The following is a 10,808-nucleotide window of genomic DNA, read 5'->3' on the forward strand; positions in this document are numbered from 1 at the left end:
TATATATATATATATATATATATATTACAGCATTAATTTAAAGGGATTTACAAAATACAGCTGTAAAAAAAGATTAATACACAAATATATCGAGCTAATTTTTCTTTCTTGCCTTCTTTCCTCACTTTGTGGTGTTTCTATAAGTAAAGAAAATTGTTTCCCTCTTTAGTTTAAAAACTTTAAACTGTATTTGTTGGAGAGAAACCATCTGTGGTTCGTTTGGACCCTGTTTGCTTACACTAATTTGTGGCTAACGATAGATATTTTATATTGATGTTATGGATAACCTGCAGTCTGATGAGAGGATGTGAATTCGTGTTCAGGTACAGGTCTGACTCTGGAGGGAGCGCTGCCGTCTGATCAGGACTGCCAACCAAAACCAGCCAAGAGGGCGAGGACGTCGTTCACCGCTGAGCAGCTGCAGGTATGTGCATGTGTGTGTGTGTGTGTGTGTGTATGTGTGTGTGCGTGCAGTGCAGTTGTGTAACGCAAGTGTTTTTATCCTGGCAGGTCATGCAGACCCAGTTTGCTCAGGACAACAACCCTGACGCTCAGACGCTGCAGAAACTGGCAGAGATGACGGGACTGAGCAGACGAGTCATACAGGTGGGGCATTAAAGAAGTGTATGGATATGTTATTAATTCCTCTAAACACTTTATAAATCATTAATATCTGCTTATTATGCATTAATTAAGGGTGACAGAGACAAATCTGTTCACCTATTTCATCTAGAGTTGTTATATTAAACAGACTAAGTTACTACCTTGTAAGCAAAATAAGCATTTCTAAACCTATTTCTTTTGCATATAATTTTGTACTTTATCACTGCATTGTAAGTATCTACAACTAATATTATATCCTGAAAAAATTAGGTTTACAAATGCTTATTGTGCTTACAAGGTAGTAACTTAGTCTGAAATGTTTAATATAACAACTCTAGATGAAATGTGATCTGGCTCATTATTTGGCAAGAAACTGGTTAGTTTTGTCTCTCTGTCACCCTTAATTAATGCAGAATAAACAATTATTAATGATTTATAAAGTGTTTATGTAGGATTTAATAACATATCCATAAACTATTTATTATAAGAGGAGTGTTATTGTAAAGTGGTACCAAAAAAAAAATCATATTCTAACCTCATAACTTTACATCTTTATACATCTCCCAACCTTTTTATTTGCTAGGTTTTTGGCATTTCAAACATAAAATCAGTTCATAAATTAGACTAGAAACAAGTAACTTATTTGTTTTAAAGTTATGCACGCCAGAAAATTTGGTTTCACACCAACACCTTTATTTTTTCTGTTTTTATAGAAGCACCATTCTCGTGTAAATGCCAGAAATGGTTCCACTGGGATATTTAAAGTTGATTCTAGAGCTTGTTTGTAATGATTGACCTGTGTTCATTCTTATTGCATGTTATTTTCATGATGTTTGAAACTGCTTACATTTACATAAAGACGATTAAATCCAAGCACCTTTAATTACTTGTAATTATCCCACTTCGTGTCTGACCTAAATGGACTAATGAGTAAGTGGGTCTAAGGAGGGGAACCATCACAGTTCCTGTGTTTTTCTTCAGGTTTGGTTTCAGAACTGCAGAGCCCGACACAAAAAGCAGCCGCCTCAGAGCAGCTTCCCTCAGAGCGCTCCGATGTCCAGGATGCCGCCGTCGCTGCCAGAAGATCTTCACTATTCCTCGTTCAGCAGCCCGGATCGACCGCACCTCCTCACCCTGCATGGATACCTGGACAGTGAGTTTCTTTCCTGTGACACAAATCTGCTTTAGTTCATGGAGGCTGTTTAATCATTGTGAACAAATGAACAAATTAATTTCAGGTTCAGAGTTTTTATTCAGTCATCTCATGGAAGTTTCTGTTTTTTTATCTTTCTAAAAGCAAATCGAGTCAAGATTTGGAATTGTATTTGCATTAAGAGCAGAACTCATGAGAAAATTTAAGAACCATTAATAAAATTATTCATTTAATGTAGAAACATAAACTGTCTGTGAGGTTGAGCTGTTCTGAGCCATGCAGTTATTTTACAAATAGATTTTTGTTACAAAAACAAGGATGTGATGCAATGTTTTATATCAACACAAAACTGTCTGTACAGCTGTAACAACAAAATGTTAATTATGTAATAACCTATACTTTATATTAAAAAAATGTTCATGCCAGAGATTTAAACCATAATCTGTTTATGCTGAGAAGACGTTGTTTAGGTCGAAACTTGTACAAGATGTTCTGCACGATCTCATACTGTGAGACCTGGTGTGATCTGTTGGGCCTTCAAGTTTGTATTTAGGATGACCTTCAGCTACTACCACACCAGGTTACGTTCAATATCAGTAAAACAAACTGAGCCATTGTTGTGTTATTAAGGTTGGTTGTCTGTGGCGACCATATGCATCCATTTATTTATTAGTTAAGTTATTAATCTCTATTCACCCAGGCAAATCCCAAAGAGGGACTCTGCCATATTTTGCAAAATCCACTGGATTTTAAGATATTTTGCTAACAGACAACACTCAGACAACCTCTCATTTTTAGCAATCAGAAATAAATATGATGAAACACAGTAAAGTAATTTAAATATCCCCTTTTTATTAGGTTTTACTTGTATAAACTTATTTAATATTTAATTTTTGTTAGGCCTCATTTTAATTAGAAACTAAATGGATTTATTTATTGATCAATTGAGTGTTTTTTTTTTTTATCACCAGATGTACATATCTGCATAGCCTTGTTGGATTTTGTAACAAGGCAGTGAAATAGGAGAAGACTAATTAGAAACATTTGGAAGTTAAATAATAAGCATTTAAAACCATTATAAACAATAAATACACATATGGTTTTGACAAAAATTGTTTAGATCTTTTTTATACTTTTAGAAAAAGTAAAATGTTTGTTCTCAGAGCCAAGAAAACGTCTCAGCTGTGCTGCAAAGTCTTTGTTGGGGCCTCCTAATTGTCTAGGTTAGTCCTTTACTGAGCTCGCACAGGTTCACCCGATCAGCTCATGTTTAATTTAACATCACAATAACTCAAAGATCAATTTTAATTTCTCTGACTGGTTCCTTTTTACTCTGAGATGAGATTCTCCTTTTCGTTTTCTTTAGTTCTGCTACATCAGAAGTTATCTTCTTATTTCCTGGCTCCGAAAGTGGAATTATTCTGTAGATCTTGGGTTTTGTTTTGAGGAATTTAAAGTCTCATTGTTTCGCTTGTTGCACAGATTGAACACATTATGTGGGTTTTGAAACACTAATCTTGTTTCAGATGCATGCTGAGTTTTTAACAGTCTTGTTTTTCACCTGACAGCTGTAGCTTTATGTTGTTTCTCCTGGGTTTTGCAGCTCATCCCTTCTCGGTCCTCGCCGCCCCGGGCCACTTGACCCATCCGTCCATCTCTTTACCGCAGCTTCCCATCAGCCGCTAAAACGCTGGGTCGGCTGGTCAGCGCTCACGTGACATAAAGAAAGAATCCTGTGGGACTTTGCGTCAGCAGTCAGCAGCATCAGGACCTCATATTTTCAGTTGGATTTTTTGTTTTGAGTGATGGACTGTGGTGACGCAAGAGCTAACGTTCTGTCTTGTCTTTAAATGATGCGTTAAAAACCTCTTTTGCTTTAATTTGCCCTTTTCTTTTTTTGCAGAATATAAAGCATTGCAATCAGGTCAGGATTTTTTTTTAACATACAGCTCATTTTATTTGCTGCAACTTAAGCTACCATTCAGACAGAAAACCCGAGTGTTGTAGCACTACTGCAGAACAAACCTCAGTATTTTTTATTTGATTTCGAGTCAGTGTTAAGTACATTTGCAGCCTTACTGTTTGTTGTTGTACTGTTGTCAGAAAATGAGAACTCTTATTTATTCAGAGCTGAACTTCCTTTCAAAAACGCACTTTTAAATGTGTCTGGATATGAAAAAACAAGTGATTGTACATTGTAAATACTGCTATGGTTTAATAAAACGTATCAGATCTGTTATCAGGGTGATGTAAAGAGCTAGAAGGAGAGTGTTTTATGTGTGTGTGTGTGTGAGCGAGCGTGTGTGAGATTATTCCAGGATACTCTTCCTGCAGAGACTAAATCTAAAGGTTGCCTTTTAGAGGCCGAATTCCTGCAGTAACCTGTAATTGAGAGCAATATTCTGCACTAAACCTGCTCATCTTCTCCATTTTAAACCCCATAACTGAAATACAATCAGTCCCACTGTGGAAACGATTGTAGAGGTTTTCATCGATCGGGTAGTTTGTCGGCTTTTAGGAGCTCTTTTGAGGCAGGTTATCAGCAGATGCTACACTGACTGATGGCACTCAAGGATGTGATGGTTTGTGTTTAAGTACATTATTAGATCTACATTATCTAAGATGAATCAATATGATTTTTTATTGTTGTAAAGCTTCACAAATCTTGGAAAAACTAAAGCTGGATTTTTTGGGGGACGAAAGATGAGCTCAGTTTACAGTCAGTGAAAGGTGTTTGGAGCACGTAAGGCAGTGCATTTTTTAGGAGTTTTATTTGGTCTTGCATGGGAAAATAACTTAAAAAGAGAGCAAATTAAGAAGCGTTACCGATCGTAAGATGGAGCCACTCTCCAGCTCGTTACTAAAAACTAAACAGGATCTTTCACTTAAAGAACTGGAAATATTGTAAAGAATAAACGTCATACATTTTTAGACATAGGTGGTTTAGATTTTGAGTTGTAATTTACCTTATGACATCTTATTTGCATATAAAGTAAAATAAGGGAGTCAAACTTTTTTTTTTTTGTTTGTGTTTGAGAAATACATCTGCTGTTGCTTATGGAGGAGGAGGAAAATCACAGAATAATCATACAAGGGTTCATTTATGCTCAGAGTTTTCAAAAGATGATCAATCTCTTTTGTTCTTAGTTTTTATGTATTGAAGTCTTTAGATTCTTGTTTTTTTTTTGTTTTTTTTTCTAATCAATCGTTTCCAATCAGTTCCGTCCTGGAGGAAACCTGCTCAGGGAAACGACGCCGCTCCTCGTGAAATCTTAGAACAAAAGCCGTCTTCCTGCTGAACAGAGATGATTATGAGGCTGACGCAGTTGGGGCCACCTGCCAGCTCTACACCGTCAACATCTCTTTCCCTCTCAGATGCCAGCGCTGAAGGAAACGTATCCCTTTAGGCACGAGCATCCCTGAGCGTTTCAGCCACCCTGTTTTGTCATCCTGTAATACTCTGTGACTGGCAGCTTGGAGTGGTTGCAGATGAAAGAGGGCCCCCCCATCCTAATGAATAGGCCCCTGATTGCAGAGCTGCTCGCTTGCTGGATTACAGCGTCGGCTGCCTAATGAGCAGATACACCACGGTGCTCCTCGTCTCCAAGTGTTCACATTTCTCCCCTTCACACTGATGAGCTCTTCTCTGCACAACAGTCAACAAAACCTCTGTGGAAGATTCAAACATGAGCCGTCTTCATCAGCCCCCTCCCCCTGTTGCCAAAGTTTATTTCAGATGCTTCCATATTCTGGCAGGGTTTCCTGATTTCAGGGTTTTTCTTCTCTTTCCTGATTCGCTTGACTTAAACTGATGAGCTGCCATGGAAAGTATCTGAAATGAGATAATAGCTCAGCTTCAGCGTTTAATTTAGAGATAAATGTCAGATTTTACTGTAAGGTTTCACTTAAAGGTCAACTAAATGGAGCAGGAACAATGGATGGATGTAGACTGCAGGATTTTTCATAGGTGTCAGTAACGAAGCAGCACATTGTAGTTCTATAATCTGCAAAATTAAATTAATAATGGACGCTGTCATCATGCAGTTTTGTTTTTAACTGAGATTTTTTTTTTTTTTTTAATGTAAACACAGAATATACAAGCAAATCCTTTTTTTAAACTTCTATCTTTTATCCTTCATCCTTATCTGTGGGACATGTTTTTTTAACACAAGTTAAGGTTGACAAGTAAAGAAAGAAATTAACCTAAATGTTGTGTAATGTTAGTGTTAATGTGTGTACGATTCTCTCTTTATTAACAAAAACGCTTTAAGCTGCTGCGCCATAATGTTAGAAGCAACCTTTAAAAAGAAACTCTAGCTGACTTTAATTACTAACTTCTGATGAGTTTATTTTTTACAGCCACCTGTTTCTGAAACAAAGATTTAAACTCTGAAATTACTAAACAGCAGCTACAACTTACTGCATATATCATATACTAAGTACTTAATGGGTATGCACTGTATACTTACATGTGTAGTGTATGTACAGAATACTTACCAGGTACAAACCTGGTATGTTTCAATAAGTATCCAAAAAGTGATGTACCGAGTACTTATCCAGTATGTAAGGGGGACAAAGTGGGTACAAACCTGGCTCGCACTGGGTATTTACTGTACTTATGCGGTACTTTTCAGGTATTTACCAAGTACTTGCTTGGCACTGTTTTGATACTTACCATGTGCTTACAGGTACATATTTGGTATATGAGGGGACAGGGGTGTATTATGAAGGAATTGTCACCTTGGTACTTACTTTAACTAGGTACTTATCCAATTTTTATCTAGTATGTGCATGCACTAGTAAGTATGAAGTTTTTTAAGCTATGTACAGAGTATTTGTTACTGTCTGGGTACGAACCAAATACTTGTTGAGTTCTCATGTTGTACTTATCTGGTCCTTACTGGGTACTAATGACATAATGCACATATATATGTACCCAGGGTTGTAATGTGTAATGTTACCTTGTTGAGCAGGTGCAAGATTTCTTTTACACTGTTTGATGAAAAGTGCAAAAAGATTTGAATTCACTGTGAATTTGATTTTCTGTTTGTTTGTTTAAAACCAAACTGGTTAAATCTGGTCCTGCAAAAATACTTTTTATAAATCTGGACGGTCGCAACTAAATGCTGCACGCCCAGTTCTTCGTGGAGAGCCTGGCATACCTTCAAGTGACGATCTTCACATCGCAGGGACTGCAGCCAAAGTCGTGCAATACACAGAGTATCTGTAAGGAGCGGGAGAAACAAAAACCAGAAGAAATTCTCAGAAGGCACTGATTTTAGCAGCACTGCTGTGGAGGAAAACAGGTAATATGGTGTGAAATATAACTTTTTTCTTGTTTGTTTTTAAATTGTAAGCAGTCCAGCACATGCATGAAAACTTTTCTTCAAACAGCTGCTTCTTTTTTCTGAAGAAGTCATCCATCAGCTGGATGATGCTACATGTTTTAGTAGTGTAATTAAATTTGTGGCTCAGAATTAGACTGAGCTGTTCCAAATTCAAGATCTGGACCACATCAACACACGGCTGCGTTGATAGTGAACGTTTTTAGAACAGATACCCACGTTTCAGACAAACTGGATCACAGTGAACTGACTTTGCGGAGTGGTGTTTTGTTTAAATGTGGACATGGCCCAGGCCTACCATTTCACTCTGGCTAGAAAAGCACAACGCCACCACACGACGAAACACTAAACACAACTGAAGCAAAACCAAATGGGTGTATTTGCTCCAGGAATATTGGACCAGTAAATCCAGTCAAATAAACACAAACCATTTCGTTTTTCTGTGTTTGCAACGTGTAAACGATTACTCCTACAGTAGCAAAGAGGAGGAGAGCTGACACAAAGCAAAGCTGGAACTTGTGATTCACTTCATCCAGGCTGACAGCCAGCTGTGCACTTTGTAAAAATAAACAAAGTTCTCCACAGCAGCTTCCCAGAAAGAGTTTATTTTTGGGGCGGTGACAACGGCTTTGAAATGTCCCAGCACTTAAGTTTGATTTATAAGAAGCCAAGGTAAGATCCAAATCGCGTCGCTGAGGCTTTCTGAAAGCAGAATGTTTGGGCAGAGTGGAGAAACAGAACGCCTAAAGACGTAATCTGTGGGAATTACCAAAACTTGTTGGAGAGGGATACAAGATGTTTTAGAGTATACATTTATTTTCTTGCAAAGGCAAATTCTGAAACAGCGATCATTAAACTGGAGACAAAAACCAGCTTAAAATCTGACCATGTTTCAATTAATATTCGGGATGATTTGACCTCAAAACGTAACATTTACTGTACGCCTTAGTTAAAAGCACGTAACATATCATTGCCTTGTCAAGTGGTTTTTAAGCTGCAAAGTGATTATTTGCTCATTAAAATAAAAAGTTAAAAAGCCTCTTACATACTTAATAGACACACAAATTGTTTTAACTAGTCTCAGCAAATTGTTTACATAATTTTTTTTTTTTAAATTAGAGTTATTTACAACCAAGCTGATTTTTTGCTACTTTTCCTTTTAATTATCTTTTTAATTACCAATTTATTTTCACATGTTGAAAAAATAAATGCATTCTTAATGATTGTCTATTGTTGTCGTTGTCCACTGTTGTCATCACTCTTTGTTACAATTCAGGTCTCATGGGATTCATCTGTATAACTAAAGGTTGAATGAATGAATGAATTTGCACTCTTACTGTAACAACATGTCATGTTTTGTGTAATATACAAGAGAGATGGTTTAACTGCATGATTCAGGGGTTAGTGTGTTGATTGAAAAAGTGTTATTTCTTCGCGACTTTCTTTCTGTCGAAGGTTTACGATGCTTTAACATTTGGAATGGGATGCTTAAATTTGTTTTAGTTCAGCCTGAAGCTCTTGATTCGTTTTTTTAGATAATTTTGTACAAACTGTACCGAACTTTGCATATTTTTCTTATTATTCATCTGGTTACACTTAATACAGTTGTTTTTTGCTGGGGACTTACTAAAGGCACTCCCACCCACTCATGTCTCATTATTGTTGCTTTCTTTCTTCAGAAAGACTGCTGGAACAATCTTTCTGAAGCTCGCAGAGAACGTTCTTGTCGTCAACATTGTGAGAAAGAAGCCATTTATTTATTTCGTTCATGAAGTGATCTTGCAGAATATAATGTCTCAAATTGTTTAGATTTGTTTTATTTTATTATAATATTGTTTTAGATCCTTGTATATTGTTTGATTTTTTTATAGTTTATATTATTGCTATTTTTGGGTGTAACTGGGACCTTGAGTACCCAGTTTCCTTCCACCTCATGTACCACATGTGATGCGAATGACAATAAAGTCACCTTGAACCTTTTCCATTCAAGAACCATGCTGCAGTATATTTTCTTCCACAAGGTGGCACTGTTTCCAGACATATTGGTTTGTAAGAAGCAGCTTTGCAAACAGTTCATCTTCATCATAACAGAGTATCAGGCTTTTATTTGTATTTATTTTTTTATTCATTCAAATATTTTTGGATGTTTTCAATAATAGTAGGGTTTGCACTACAGTCGATGAGAATATCAGAGCTCCTGCTTGAAGTCTGCAGCTAGTCACTTTGGCTTGCCTTGCGTCTTTTACTTTAAGGGACTTTCAGTTGAAGTCAGTGCCTTTCTCCAGCAGTCACTGTGCAAGAGGCGAGGACACCCTGAACAGGCCACCAGTCCATCACAGGCCAACACAGACACACACAAACGTCCACACTCAAACCTCTGGGAAACCCTCAGTTAACCTAAAGAACATACAAACTCCACACAAAAAGGCCGCAGCTGGGTTTCAACACCTTCCAGGACCTTTTTGCTGCCAATATGGTGCCATTGTGCAGAGTTCCACAGAAGTTTCTCAACTCTAAACTATCAGTTTGTTGGGAACTTGTTGAGGCAGTACCACTTCAACAGGACCATGATCTGGAGCGTTATATAAAAAGGCCTTTGTTCTCTTTTAGAAATGGAAAAATTTCAGATTTAGATATGATCCAGATAAATGCTTTGACTTTGTCTATGAATGTGAATTATATTTGTAGCATTTTACCTTGTATTTAAAAACAAAATCAAGCTGATAAACGTGAGTTTCGATCCTCTCTGAAGCAACAGTATAAGGTAACCTCGCCACACAAACACCTCCCAGAAACCTCACAAAACCACTTCAGTGACTAAGACACGCTACGAAGCACAAAGTGTCTGAAATCCCCAAATGACAACCTGACTGCAGCGCTTTGTCACCTGAAACATGAGACAAGTTTCAGGTGAAGGACAAAGACCTCCGGTGTGATTTTTAACAATTGTTTGACTGTGTGGTTTTTGTGTTGTGATATTTTTCAGCATCATATTGACCTACATCTGCAGAGTTTACTATAAGTGCTGCACACGTTATTCAAACTCCTTTCAGGATAAACGCTGTTATTTTTTACATAATGATGAGCACGTACGTGCACACAAAAGCTCTCAGACATACTCTCTCACTATGAGTTATATGACACTGCTGGTTTAGATGTTTCTGACCATTGTTCCCTGAGTTTCAGTCAGATGTTCTCTTTTAGCTCAGACCAGTTCAGAAGACACATTTCACTGAATCTGAACAGTAGCAAAAGTTGGTTTATCTATTATTTATAATAAACCACCACAACATGTGTTTAAACAATAAACCTGTTTATGACTTTGTTCAAATACAATTAAAAAATATGAATTAAAATGGACTATTAGGTGAGTTTGTCAATCTGAGATAAATTTCAAAGACAGTGAGACTTTTGATGTTTTAATGTTCATTTGTGGAAAACAAAAGCTACAGAATGATGCTTTTAATGTAGAAGCTGCTGTAGAAAAATTTACTCATAAAAAAGTGAAGGTCCTGTGGTTAATAAGTCAAATGTACAGATATCAAATGTTAAAGTTCTCGTTTTGCTGTAAAAGTGACAAAATTTCCAACATAATCCCTAATTTGGCACATACCTTTAACATAATCGGAATTTCTGAATTGTACAAGCAATAATACTGTGTATATATATATATATATATATATATATATATATATATATATATATAT

The 10,808-nt window shown here is 36.8% G+C and overlaps 1 protein-coding gene across 1 annotated transcript in view; it reads left to right on the forward strand.

The window, feature by feature from the left end:
- Positions 1-3,523, forward strand: part of lhx6b (LIM homeobox 6b) — a 10,294-nt gene extending 6,771 nt beyond the window's left edge. The window contains exons 5-8 of the mRNA XM_037680029.1: positions 324-424; positions 511-606; positions 1,585-1,756; positions 3,360-3,523. Coding sequence (XP_037535957.1) covers positions 324-424; positions 511-606; positions 1,585-1,756; positions 3,360-3,442 — 452 coding nt within the window. The 3' untranslated portion in view covers positions 3,443-3,523. The remainder of the gene's footprint in view (positions 1-323; positions 425-510; positions 607-1,584; positions 1,757-3,359) is intronic.
- The last annotated feature ends 7,285 nt before the right edge of the window (positions 3,524-10,808 follow it).

Source organism: Nematolebias whitei, chromosome 8 (assembly GCF_014905685.2).
Source record: "Nematolebias whitei isolate Nwh7 chromosome 8, NemWhi1, whole genome shotgun sequence".
Lineage (NCBI taxonomy): Eukaryota > Metazoa > Chordata > Actinopteri > Cyprinodontiformes > Rivulidae > Nematolebias > Nematolebias whitei.